Here is a 14,631-nt window from a genome sequence, read left to right on the forward strand (position 1 = left end):
GATGCGGTGTTAATTAGTAGTAGGGATTCAGGATAATTTCCACTGTTCGTAATACCCGTGCGTGTGCATGCGTATTTGACTTTGACATCTGAACCTTCGTGGCTATGAACATACTGGACTGCTACTTTATAAACCTCACCTCTTCACCTTCTTCAATATGATAATCCTTTCGTTGGTTTGGGCCCCCCACAAACATCACTTGCAGCTGTTCACTGTACCTGTTGCAATAAACACAAAACACGTCACGTTTTTGTGGATAGCAGGAGCAACAAATTAGACTAGAACAATCAATGATAGCAACAGATTCACTACGTTGATGGTAAAACAGGTTTCAATATATTGTTACGGATCTGGTCTGGAGGATAAAATGAGGGATAGATTAGAATAGTTATTTCATAGTACATGCTTGTGAAAGTGTGGTGTAATTCCCGTGAGTGATAAACCATATGGACCATCTGTTTAGAAATCTCTGTTCCTCTGCCCCAGCGTCATTATCTAAGGCTCGAAGCTCGAAGCCCTCTCTACATTCTTAAGTCTTCCCTGTTGTTCAAATGCCCTTGTATGGAGTCTTTCTTTATCTAACAGCCAATCGACGTGGTCTATGAGCACAAATGCAGGGTCAGCGCAAGGGCACGAGACATGCCAAGAACATGCCCATATATGGACATCTGTCAGGCTCAAGATTGTCGGACGGGATGGTAAGCAAGCACATAAGTCAACATCTGTCTATTGTTTGGAATTTTCTTCACTTGCCAGCCAATGGACACGCACCATAAAATACCATCTGTTGGGCTGCGTCGGCCAATGGGCACGCACCATAAAATACCATCTGTTGGGCTGCGTCGGCCAATAGGCACGCACCATAAAATACCATCTGTTGGGCTGCGCCAGCCAACGAGCACGCACCATAAATACCATCTGTTGGGCTGCGTCGGCCAATGGGCAAGCACCATAAATACCATCTGTTGGGCTGCGTCGGCCAATAGGCACGCACCATAAAATACCATCTGTTGGGCTGCGTCGGCCAATGGGCAAGCACCATAAATACCATCTGTTGGGCTGCGTCGGCCAATAGGCACGCACCATAAAATACCATCTGTTGGGCTGCGCCAGCCAACGAGCACGCACCATAAATACCATCTGTTGGGCTGCGTCGGCCAATGGGCAAGCACCATAAATACCATCTGTTGGGCTGCGTCAGCCAATGGGAGTGCACCACAGATGGTTGGATGGGCCCCGTGCGGGATGTAATAAAAGTGCACACACCGTGCACGTTTTGATCTGTTGTGATTCTTTGGGTTTTTTGTGGTTTCTCTTTGCCATGGGGCCTTGGTCAGTTGGTGGCTAACTGATGTTTGTGTGGGAGAGTTATTTGATTTGGTTCGGTTTCAAGGCACACGTCATGGTTCATTGATGCTGGTGCACGGGAACATGGTTGGTATCGGCACACAAGGCGCAGCGAGGACGAGCCCCGCACAAGTCTGCTGCACCCATACAAAGACCCAGTCCGCTTGCATGAGCATTACTACCAAGAACAGGTTTTTCTTTGTCTCGTCATCTCCTTTCTCTGTCCCGCGTTACCCGAGTGAATGAATAAGGCTTATGTGTTAAGGCTGTCATGTTTCTGGGTGCTTGGGTATAATTGATTCGTTACCTTCTGTGGTCACCGCTGTGTGGCTGACATTTTCTTCCTCCTCTTTTCTCTTGATAAGAAATCCCCGTTTTTATGAGAATGTTTTTTATGAGAATGTTTTTTATGAGAACGTTTTTATGAGGCCTTCATCTGCAGTTTGATGGAGTACTGCTCTCCCCTCTGGGCTGGCTCCCCTGCATCACACCTTCCTCAGCATGATGCCATGGAAACGACGCCAACACCTTCAAAATCATTGGAATCTCCCGCGATGAAGCCGAGTCTATGGGCCTATAACTTTCTCATCGTAGACAGATCGGTGGTCTCTGTCTTCTACCACATCCTTTCTGGTCTGGCACCCTCTACTCTTTCCGTGCTTTGCCCGCTCTCCCCCTGCTCCTGGGTTTCTACAGGGCACACACTGTCCACCATCAACCCTCAGAGCTGTATCTCGGTGCCGGCCGGGACTTTCAGATTGAAATTCTGCATCAGTACTGGGAATACAAATAGCCAGGGTTGACATGATTTATTTTGACTGTACCTAATTTTTAAGGTCATGACTAAATTATACACTATTTAACTTTCTTCTTTTTTTACCAGGAATGGCTAAGGTTTGTCTGGTCGGCATGTAATTGCACTTGATAGATAGCCGAGACCCTAGGCCGAGGGTATGGACATTTATGCTTCATTTACAACATACCCCTTCGACCTAAAGGTCAAGGTCATATTGCGGTCTGAAAAAAAAAGTTTTTTTTTTTGTCATCTTACTGCAATTCAAATGTCCATCCGTCCGTTCGACGGTACCGCAAAAACGGCTGAACCGATCGCAACGATATTTTGGGTGGGTATTCCTGGGTGTTGGGCTAGCAGCTAGGGTGCCGGCTTAGGATCCTAGGATCCTGGGTTCGAATCCCGGTCAATCGCTGAATTAACGCCAGGGGGGGTTGACTCAGCCTGTCATCCTTCCGAGGTCGGCAAATTGAGTACCAGTTCACTGGTAATTCCCTGCTTGTCGTTAAAGGCGGCAAAAAGGGTTGGCGTCAGGAAGGGCATCCGGCCGTAAAACATTGCTTCAAAAAGGGGACCCAAAAACAACAACAACCACAGTTCCCGAAAAAGGCCAACCCCCGCTTGCGGGGAAAAATGGCCTCTAAAGGTGGTTTATTCCTGGGACCCCTGGGAGTAAAATAGGCTATATTGTTTTTCCAAGTTTTCCAAGTTTTCCAATTTTCCAGTTTTTCCAAAAACGATGGAATGATATATTTACCGATATGAACAGTGATGTGGCTTTCGTTGAAATTCTACAAATACTTTTTATTCTACGTACCAGGAGAGAGTAGATCGATTCCTGACGAACTCTTCCTATATAAACGTGCGGCTCCGAAGTAACATGGCAGCGTGTGCAAAGCGACTGAGAAACAGGTGTAGCGGCCGCTTCCGTGTTACAGATTCGGCACGCACTCTTCACACATAAACGTGCGACTGAGAAAGACGTGTAGCGGCCGCTTCCGTTTTGCAGAATTCAATTTTTTTCAAAATGGGCGCCATGTACTGTTTAGATTTTGATGATTTGCGTGTGATATGATTCAATGGATGTTTATATGAATCGTTTAAAATAAAATTAAAAGCTTTCAATTTCTGATATTTTGCCTTTTCATTTGGGCTTCCCAATTGAAGCTCCGCCCATAGTGCGGGTACCGTTGCTCGTCTCTTAAATTTGTCATTGCGGAATCTCAAACAATTCTTGGTCTTCCAAGATGTAATAATGAACCTGCGCTTAAGTTGGGCCCCTGATATTTGATTAGTGTCCTTGCCCTATGTATTTTTGGATTAGACCTAATTACTGAAACACGTTTTTGATTATAACTTGAATAATTATCCTCCGATTTTTACGACTAGCAACGGTACCCGCCCTATGGGCGGGGCTTCAATTGGGAGGCCTAAATGAAAAGGCTAAATATCAGAAATTGAAGGCTTTTTTTAATATTTCAAACGATTTATCTAAACATCCGTTAAATCATATGACACGCAATTCATCAAAATCTAAACAGTATTTGTAGAATTTCAATAAGAGCCACATCACTGTTCATATCGGTAAATATTATTCCATCGTGTTTGGAAAAATTGGAAAACCTGGAAAAATTGGAAAACTTGGAAAACTTGGAAAAACAGTATAGCCTGGTGGTCCCAGGATTACCCACCAAAAATATCGTTGCGATCGGTTCAGCCGTTTTTGCGGTACCTGGGAACGGACGGATGGACATTTGGTGAATTATAGTAAGATTATGAGTGTTATGGATAGATTGTAGCTGGGGTTGGGGACACCTTTTCTTCATTTACACTCCATCACTAAATGGTGAAGGTCAAGTTCATATGGAGGTCCAAAAAAAATATGGCCATCATTGGATCACGCATGCGAACCCATCCCCAAAATGCACAATGGCAGGTACATAGATAGGCTTGGTAGTTGGCGGTGTAAAATTCTGATGTTTAGGAAAAGAGGCAGGATTGTCGGAGAATGAAGCGTTTGTTCAGATGGTGGTGGTTCGTGTGCAACCTGTGGCTGCTGGTTGCATCATTTTCCGGGGGGCGGCTGTGCCACTGATGCAATGCCTCTCTATAACCAGTCATCTGGTACTCATTTTTCCAACCTTGGAAGGATGGCAGGCTGAGTCAACACAACTGGTGTTAATTCAACGGAATGATAGAGGCTCAAACTCAGGTCCCGAAGATCTCAAGCCAGCTGCCTTAACCGTTAAGGCAACACCAGGCTTGTTTGGTCAGATAGGAGTGTCCTTGTTGGAACTCTCCAAGCACACCCAGAATACCCCACGGTCCCCTTCTGAAACCATGCCTGTCATACTTCCGACCAATGAACAAAAGCACAAACAGCAAACATTGTAAGTTATACAATCATCAGGGAAGGAAAACTCAAATTATGCACTACATCCCCCCCCCCCCCCCCCCCTTCCCACGCCTCCACCCCCCAAGCCCTCTCCCTTCCACACATCTCCCTGCTCTCAAATGTTGTGTTTGTGTGCTTCCCCTTCTCTCCCCATCTTGTTTTCCGCTCCCTCTTTTTATATATTTTGTTTGTCTGGTTGATTTGTTTGTGAAGTAGCTGTTAGCTCTTTCACGAGCCTCGATTCAGTATACAAAAAAAAAAGAAAAAAAAAAAAGCAATAAGTGAAACTACACTAAATTTGTGATGCTTAGATATAATACCATCACAGGTGTGTGGGAGCTCCTCCTCCTGACACCCCATTTATTAGACTTCCACCAGTTTCACCGGATGGGACTGCAGGTTTGCTCTCTGTCTGTCCGTCCGTCCGTCCGTTCCACCTGTGGTTTTCCAAGCTTCTTCCCCCTTACCATTTTAACATATTCAACTGAAACTTGGTACATGGCTTTATTATGATAAGTTACAGAATGTTTGAGTTTTGGGGCCTTTCACCAGTTTTTCACAGAGTTTTTGCCCTTTTGGACTTACAAAATATCATATCGGCAGGGGACATGTATTGAAAATCAATTCTCGCTCTTGTTTATTTTTCTTTCCCTCTTCCTTGTACTCTGTAGCCACTGCTAAACACAATAAATTATTTTGGAGAAATTGTCACAACAAGATCGAGTAAAACTGAAAACGACGACCAGGACATTTGTTAGAGTACCGATGATAGCATTGTTTCCATGGAGACCGCCATGCTGTTAAGCGCTCCGTTCCGTTGGAGTGCTTGTTTGAGCGCTTTGAATAAAACAATGTTTGCGAAGGGAACACATCCCAGATATCGCCTTTTCCACTGTACGGAAGAGCGATCAGGTAGTTCTCGGCCTACTAGATATATGCTATGCCGGTTGAACTGCACAAGCATCCTGACTCTGCAAATCGCTTTTAATAATTGGTAATCAATAAACGGGTCAAGCTATGGTGGGTGGTTCCTGTGCAGCCACCCGGCTGCTGGTTGCATCCTTTTTTGCTGTGTTGCATCATCTATAATTAAATGACACACTGGCCCCTCCGGAGTTTGGCAGGCAATGCGGACCTGCTCGGCGATGACGTCATGACGTTCGCTCATTAGGTTGGAGGGCCAAATTAAAGATACTGTTATGAATTTGGTAGAGCAATATGTAGAGCAGAGTAGATCTGAGTAGGTAAAATGCTCCGGGATGTCGCGATAGCTAGAACCCACTATGTACCTTTAACTTAAGTTAGTATGTGTAGGCGTATGCCGGGATAATTGCGTATATATTTCCTGTACGGGGACAGGAAGTGCTAAGTAGTTAGGGTGATAAGGGTAACTTTGTGTGTTTTCCCACCCCTGTGGTCAATCCAATGTCCCTTTTGGCATCGCACCTAGACAGTAGGAATTCATGCCCCTAGCGCACCTACATTAATTAATTCCCTTCCCTTTCACATCAATGGAACAACACCGACCGAAACGCACCCTGCTGAGACACGATGAGAAGGAGGTGGATCTTTTGACGTCATGGGGAAGGGCGGACGAATGGACGTCACGAGAGGGCGGGACGGTGCGTGAGGGAAGTGACGACATGAAGGAGAGGAAGAGAAGAGTTCGGAGTTGGACACGAGGCAGAGCAGACGCCATTTGGGGGAGCTGAGAGGATTCAGTCGTGATAGAGTGCACTGGACATTTTCCCCTCTTGTTCTTTCCTGCCTTCGTTCCCTCCATCTTCCCTGTGATTGGATCGCGTGCTTGCGTGGGCGGCTGTCGTGCCGAGGTTCGCCCCGTTGGTGGCCGTATTCCATTCGTGGCCTCTTGCGTACCATCGCCAACCACTCACGATCTCCAAGGCGCCGGGCAGAGACGACAGCCCCAGAAACCGTGGTCTTTCGGACGGGGCGAGCGTTTGAGAGTTGCGGGGCGAGAGGACTGGGGTCGGCGAGCGAGTTGCGTCAGGGAGACCCTTCCCGCCCACGTGTCAGGGCCTAGCCATCCGAGGCCTGCACGATCTCCACGCCACGCTCCCGAGTGAGCAAAGCTAAGAGCGCACCACACACACACACCCTCTTTGTTCATTTCGTCGTCTGCCCTGTGGTTTGTTTAATAACTCTGTTGAGCGGGAGTACTCCATATAGGGGGTTTAGAGCATCATATTTCTTTGTTCTCGGAACCGTTAATAAATCCTTATATTATTTTCTGTATATATCTGAACGCAGTTTCCTGTTGGATTTTAATAGACTAGGGCATGCCCGTACTATATATATATCTAAAATTATATCCCCCCCCCCTCTATTTACATGAAATGGTTTGGTCCAAAGCGAACGGCTTGCGAGTACGGTGACAATCCCCCCCCTCTATTTACATGAAATGGTTTGGTCCAAAGCGAACGGCTTGCGAGTACGGTGTTTTTTATCGGACCCGTGGAATTATAGATAGTAGTTTTAATTAGTTTTAAAACATAGTTTAACGGCAACATAGTTTGCGAACGTGAAATAAATGAATACGCTCTCAAATGTGCCGTCCGAGGCAGAGTCTGTTCGCCACGTTCGGCACACGTGATAGCTCGCTGCTCTCTGATTGGTTGAATCGTTTTTTGGACATAGCTCGGTAACTACTTGTCCGATTAATATGAAACCTTGAAAAGGCACATCCTCGGGTCCCCAGCAATATACCTGGCAAGTTTAAAGTATATCGGACCCGTGGTTGTCGAGAAACAGCGGTCACAGACATACAAACATACAAACATACAAACATACACACAGAGATTACTGGAATTATAGATAGATAAGGCTGCGGAGCTTTGCTGTGTCCCGTCCCGCCATTCCGCGCGTTTAGCTTTAGTTTTAGTGTTTGATTTGGAATCCTCTATTGAGTTCTCGCCTCGGGAGTTAAAGCCTCGTCATCGGCCATCCGCAACTGTGGTGTTAATCGCGGTTGCGTGACAAGTGGTGTCAGGAGTGTCGGATTCGAACCCGTCGGACAAATTTTTTTGTCCGCGGCGAGACATCGACACGGTCGGGCGTACATTGCGCCCGACGTTCGAACGCAAAATTTTTATAGGCGAGGCGGAGAAATTTAGTCATCAATTGGGCATACGGAGCACGATATCGCGTCTTCGTCAAAATCAAATTTAAATGGTGTTACTGGAATTATTAAAATAAATACGCGCGCGGGAAACTATCTTCCGGAAGGTGGATGTCGGAGATTGATGAGATGGAGGTACGCGGCGAGGCCTCCGTCAGCGCCGGGAGTGAGCCGGAAATAGGGGAATTAGATGCAGAGGTGAGCCTTGGAACCTCCCTCGTCCCGAGCACCAACTTATGCCCCTCCCCTACCGGGGAGTCGGGAACAAGTGGGACGGCCCCTAGAGACGACCAGGCTTTAATGAAATTTTTAAAGGAATTAATGGATGCTCAGAGTAATTAAATTGATGGGCTGGAAAATAAAATGAGTAATGAGATGGGACAAATGAAAAGTGGGTTGGAAAATAAAATTGAAGGGATGGAAAATAAAATGGAGTCCCAGGGGAATTAATGGAGGGAAGGACTGAAGGATATGAGTGACCAAATTAATGGATTAAAATGGGAAATGGCAATTGTGGCAAGTGTACAGGTGAGTGGGGAATGTCCACAGTTGGATGGGGAATGTGTACAGGTAGATGGGGAATGCCTGCAGGTAAACGTGGAGTGTCCACAGGTGAGCGGAGAATGTCCACAGTTGGATGGGGAATGTGTACAGGTAGATGGGGAATGCCTGCAGGTAAACGTGGAGTGTCCACAGGTGAGCGGGGAGTGCCCACAGGTGAATGGGGAAGGAAATTTGGAATGTGAGAGTTGTAATGGGGAATGTTTCCCACATTCTGGCCTGGTTGTTTATCGGGACCATGTGGATGTCACAACACCCCAATCGGGGGATGAATTTGGAATTGTGCAGCACCAGGGCGGTGGTGCGGAGCAAGAGGGGGTAGAGTTTTTGGGGGTCCGTGCAATGGAGCCGGACCGAGTATTTATTGGGGATATTGATCAAAGCCTGGCAGGGCCAGGAATGATTTGTGGAAATGATGATGATGAGGATGAGGATGATTTGATCCAGCGGCTGGAGACCTGTGACAGTCCCATGGAGGTAGAGCTTGTCCAGGCCCAAAGGAGTCTGGGGGAAGAGGTGAGTTGGTCCAAGGAGGTGGTTGGAATGACCGAGGGGACGCTCACCGTACACTGCTATTTCGGAAACAGAGGCTCCAAAATTGGACAACCAGTTGGGGGAGTGTGTTGGCTCCGGGCTGGATTTGGATCTTGGAGGATCGGGAGATAGAGCTTCTGGAGATTTGGTCCCTGTAGGGAATTTGGATCAACTGCAGGGAGGGGCAGAACAACCGGGGGTAGAGGTTGTTCCCTGCAGCTGCGGTTTGGCAGTGGGAATGAAAATTTGTAAAATAAAATTTAAAATAAAATTACAATGGGAAATTGATTTGGAGCAGCCATGGTGGGGATTGGTCCCCGGGCTGCGGGATTTGGACATGGAGAGGTCATGGCTGATGGCCTCGGGCAAAAGTTGCCCCTTTCAAAATTTGGGGATGCCAGCCAGCTGGGGGGCTGTGATGGCGAGATTTGGACGTGGGGTCCAGCCTTGGGTGTCGAGGTACGACCTGGGTCCCACGGGGGGTCTGGTGGAGTGTGGCGTCCCTTGTCCGTCGGGGCGCCATCCGAGCCGGCGGCTCGGGCCGGCAGGGTCACCCGACCCTGGTGGGGGTTAAGACCTCCTGAGGGGTCCGAGGTGGTTTCTCAAGCCTGGGTTGGCATTTATTGAGGACCACTAGGGCGAGGTGTTGTGGGTCGCGCTTTGGTGGTGGCACCGCAGATGGCCAGCTTGGGCCTGATGTAGTGACCACCCGGGCATGCGACCTGACACCCTCTCCCTGAGACTTTGGGACAACCGGCATGTGATGACCTGCCATGCCGTATTGGTTGATGGACGCGGGTCAAACCGAATGGACAGGGATGAGATAGCCTGCCAGACAACCATTGGGGCATCTATGGAACGTGATGGTGTGAGTGACCTTCCACAGATGTTCCGTTATGATTTATGGACTCTCGGGTTGGGAAGAGAGCCATGGGGATGTGGATCGGGAAACTAGAACGAGCCGAGCATATGGGCCATGCTCGGCTGGCATGTGTATGGCAAAGCATCTTTCTTTGGTGAGGTTAGTGAAATGTGACAAATGGTTGGCATGGGTAATCTGTGGGTTAGATGCAAATTTAAGGGTGGATTTTGAAATGTCATGGTGGACACTGTACAGTGACGCCATTATTGATCCAGGTGTGCAGACCAAAGTGTTGGAGGCTGTGATAAAATTAATAGGGTAGCAGGACACAGCTTCAACTGGTTGCGGGGGCAACTGTGCTGATATTTGGGACGCGGGGTTATGGGGACGTAGTTGTGTGGTCTTTGGGTCAACGTGGTGCTGTGCGTGTCCGAGGTGTGTGGACCATGTCTTCTGGGTGGGTTTTCCTGGTGGAGCATAGCTGTTGACTGGACCTTGGTGTGGTCAAGTGTGGGTGAGCACTGGGGGCTGCAGTTCTGTAGTCGGACTGGGGGATGATGGGGAGGTGCAGGGGACGTGGCTGTAGGGATGCCACGCACTGCGACCGTGCCCCCCAGGGCCGAGGTTGTGTGTGCGGTAGTGTGTGTTGTGGCAGCAAGTGCTCACCACATTGGCCAGCTGGGGCAGGTGCAGCTGTGTTCCTCGCAGGGGGGGCCGAAGGATGGATGGTGGGTCGCACCCTTATGGACACTCATGGGCCATGTTGGCGTTTTGACTGCTCACCTTGTCCCGGTGACCCTTGCACGGTAGAGGGTGCAGAGCTGTCGTGGCCATAGGTAGTTGTGTAGCGATGATCACCGTTGGATGCGGATCCACATACCTGCCAGTGTAGTGGGGACAAAAGAGAAATTTGGAAGTATTTGGTAGGCCCAATGTGAAATTTTGGGAATTGTATGGGTGGATTGCACTTTGGACCCGACCAACCTGTAACTACCTGCACTTGAGGTGAGTGTTTTAAGGAGTACTGTCCCAGGCTTCAGGACTTGGTTTGGAAATTGGGGACATGTAATTTGGAGTTGGGAGGCGGGTGAGAGTGATGACATGGCCGCTGAGGGGATGGAATGGGAGCCACACAGTGTCTTGTGGGTGGCGTATGTTTTTGTGTTGTGGTTATGTGTTTTGATTTGGTCGTGAGAGTGGAACCTGGAGAGTGAGTGATGATTATTGGAGATAATGAGGGGTGATAATTGTGCTTTTGGAAATGTGCTTTTGGAAAGGTGTGATGGTTTAAATGTGAACTGGGGGATTTCACATGTAGCAGGCCATGGCAAGCCTTGTAACACCTTTTACACCATCTATGGAATTGTACTAAATTGTGCTGAGTTGTGTGGAGAATTGAATGGCAGCGGGGGAGGAAGTGTGTTTTGGGGTCTTGTGGGTGGGGAAGGTGTGTGTGTCCGCAGGTACAGAGCAAGCTCTGAGGAGCGATGCCTGCGGGCCCCCCTCTGCGGCAATTACCCCTGGCAGCCGGTGGTAACTGGAAATTGGAGCTCGTCGGTGGAGGGTCTGGTTGGGTGCCGTGGGGTGAGGAAGTCCCCCGGTGACCCGTGTTGCTGCGCGGAAGCAGGAGGCAAAGGAGCCTGGTGTGTGTGGAGACCCTCACCGGCGAGGTAACGGCGGAAAGGGGCTGTTGGGCTGTCACGGGGCCAAGAGGTAAAGGGGGGGGGGGCAACGAACTTGTAAGTCGGTTGACTTGTTTTTGGGATTGCGGGCACCACAGCCTGATGCGCCCCCACCATCTTTTTGTGCGGTACCTCCCCGCTGCCTAGTTGAGGAATGCACACACACGTGAATGACATCAATGCCATGGTCCTGCAGGGGGGATGTATTGGAATAAGTGCTTTGTTGACTTTCGAAATGCCTTGATGATTTTTGGGATGTAATGATGAGTTTTGGAATGAGGATGAGTGGTTAAGGGGTCTGTGTTGCATGAATGTGGGCGAAATCCACCGAGCCATGTCACTTACCTGCAACATCTGGACAGGGCCTGTGGAAATTTAGGGGGTGCATTGGGATGGCCCCACAGGTAAGGTTGTGTCTTGTGGCATCCACCGGGGGACGCGGTCTGTAGACCGTGGTATGTACAAAGATTAGAGTTTTGAGTTTTTGGAAAGATGGTTAAGTTTTGTGGTTAAGTTAGTGTTGCGTGTTGTTTGTTTCCTCCCTCCACAGGAACAATGAAGAAAATGTACATACTTGCATGATGGTTAAGGGGTTTAGCATGTTAAGGAAGTGTAGGTAGGTAGTCCTACTCACTTCCCATAGCCCTTCCTGATTTATTTCATAGGTTAATTAAGTGTGTGACAGTAAGTGTTAAGGCTGGAATGGTAGCGCCTGCGGCGAACCTTGCAGGAGCTACGGTTCCAGGGGGGGGGGTGGGGGGGGGGGCTGTGTTGTGAATTTGGTAGAGCAATATGTAGAGCAGAGTAGATCTGAGTAGGTAAAATGCTCCGGGATGTCGCGATAGCTAGAACCCACTACGTACCTTTAAGTTAGTATGTGTAGGCGTATGCCGGGATAATTGCGTATATATTTCCTGTACGGGGACAGGAAGTGCTAAGTAGTTAGGGTGATAAGGGTAACTTTGTGTGTTTTCCCACCCCTGTGGTCAATCCAATGTCCCTTTTGGCATCGCACCTAGACAGTAGGAATTCATGCCCCTAGCGCACCTACATTAATTAATTCCCTTCCCTTTCACATCAATGGAACAACACCGACCAAAACGCACCCTGCTGAGACACGATGAGAAAGGGGTGGATCTTTTGACGTCATGGGGAAGGGCGGACGAATGGACGTCACGAGAGGGCGGGACGGTGCGTGAGGGAAGTGACGACATGAAGGAGAAGAAGAGGTGTTCGGAGTTGGACACGAGGCAGAGCAGACGCCATTTGGGGGAGCTGAGAGGATTCAGTCGTGATAAAGTGCACTGGACATTTTTCCCCTCTAGTTCTTCCCTGCCTTCGTTCCCTCCATCTTCCCTGCGATTGGATCGCATGCTTGCGTGGGCGGCTGTCGTGCCGAGGTTCGCCCCGTTGGTGGCCGTATTTGTGGCCTCTTGCGTACCATCGCCAACCACTCATGATCTCCAAGGTGCCGGGCAGAGACGACAGCCCCAGAAACCGTGGTCTTTCGGACGGGGCGTGTGTTTGAGAGTTGCGGGGCGAGAGGACTGGGGTCGGCGAGCGAGTCGCGTCGCTGAGACCACTCCCGCCCACCTGTCAGGGCCTAGCCATCCGAGGCCTGCACGATCTCCACACCACGCTCCCGAGCGAGCAGAGCTAAGAACGCACCACACACACACACCCTCTTTGTTCATTTCGTCGTCTGCCCTGTGGTTTGTTTAATAACTCTGTTGAGTGGGAGTACTCCATATAGGGGGTTTAGAGCATCATATTTCTTTGTTCTCGGAACCGTTAATAAATCCTTATATTATTTTCTGTATATATCTGAACGCAGTTTCCTGGGTGTTTGATTTTAATAGATAAGGCTGCGGAGCTTTGCTGTGTCCGCCATTCCGCGCGTTTAACTTTAGTTTAAGTGTTTGATTTGGAATCCGCTATTGAGTTCTCGCCTCGGGAGTTAAAGCCTCGCAATTGGCCATCCACAACTGTGGTGTTAATCGCGGTTGCGTGACAATACTAATTAGTAACTCCCAACCGCATCCAGGTCGACTCCATATAGTGAGTGGATACCAGAGATAATGTTACCGTGTGGCAGGCAGTGCTTATCACTCCCAGTAAGGTGCAGCAGCAGCTGTATGCGACACCTTACTGGCGGTTCTCCACTGACGGTATGAAGTCACATAATGACTGGAACAGTCACGTGCAAAAGTAAGTACACCCCATGTAAAGTTTTAACTTTTTCAACATATTTCAACATACAGCCATTTGATCTTCATTTCAACAATATTGACAGATAAAGGTGATATAATACAACAAATATCATGAAACATTTACATTTTGAAGTCCATTGTATAATTTAAATAAACATAAATGCGAATTTCGCATGTGGAAAAAGTATGTACACCCCTACATTTATCACTACTTCAAATACCTAAAATTAGAATCAGGTGCACCAGCTCAGGTGCAAATGATCAGAACATCGTTAGAGAGGATCTTGGAGGAACCTGTCTTATTTAAACCTCAGACATTTAGTTTGGTTTGCTTTTTGTTGTTGAAGTGTTCGGCATCATCATGCCTCTATCAAAAGAGCTCTCTCAGGCCTTCAGAAAGAAGGTTATAGATGCCTACGAGTCTGGGAAGGGATTTAAAAAGATCTCCAAACAATTTGAAATCAATCATTCGACTGTCCGGAAGATCATCTACAAGTTGAGAAGATTCCAAACAACTGCCAACTTGTTCAGGCCAGGCCGCCCCAGCAAGTTCATCCCGAGAGCAGACCGCAAGATGCTGAAAGAAGTCTCTAAGAACCCCAGAATGTCATCACGGCACCTACAGGAAGCTCTTGCCACTGTTGATGTCAAAGTGCACGAGTCGACCATTAGAAAGAGGCTGCACAAATTTGATCTACATGGGAGGTGTGCCAGGAGGAAACCTTTGCTGTCCAGAAAGAACATCAGGGCAAGACTAAAGTTTGCCAATGGCCACCTAGGCAAAGAGCAGCACTTCTGGAACAATGTGCTCTGGACAGATGAGTCAAAGGTAGAGCTATTTGGCCACAGTACCAGAAGATATGTTTGGCGAAAACCAAACACAGCATTTGACCACAAGAACCTGATACCAACTGTAAAGCATGGTGGTGGAAATATTATGGTTTACGGCAGCTTTGCTGCATCAGGGCCTGGGCAGCTCACCCTCATATAATCCACTATGAATTCTTCATTGTACCAGAAGGTGCTTGAGGATAATGTGAGGCCATCTGTCGGAAAGTTGAAGCTCAACCGAAGGTGGACCTTGCAACATGACAATGACCGTAAACAT

The 14,631-nt window shown here is 48.3% G+C and overlaps 1 protein-coding gene across 1 annotated transcript in view; it reads right to left on the reverse strand.

Moving 5' to 3' along the window:
* Positions 1 to 14,631, reverse strand: part of HAAO (3-hydroxyanthranilate 3,4-dioxygenase) — a 138,083-nt gene that overhangs the window by 90,037 nt on the left and 33,415 nt on the right. Inside the window, exon 2 of the mRNA XM_078779368.1 lies at positions 140 to 218. Coding sequence (XP_078635494.1) covers positions 140 to 218 — 79 coding nt within the window. The remainder of the gene's footprint in view (positions 1 to 139; positions 219 to 14,631) is intronic.

Source organism: Myxine glutinosa, chromosome 5, assembly GCF_964187855.1.
Source record: "Myxine glutinosa chromosome 5, kmMyxGlut1.1, whole genome shotgun sequence".
Taxonomy (NCBI): Eukaryota; Metazoa; Chordata; class Myxini; order Myxiniformes; family Myxinidae; genus Myxine; species Myxine glutinosa.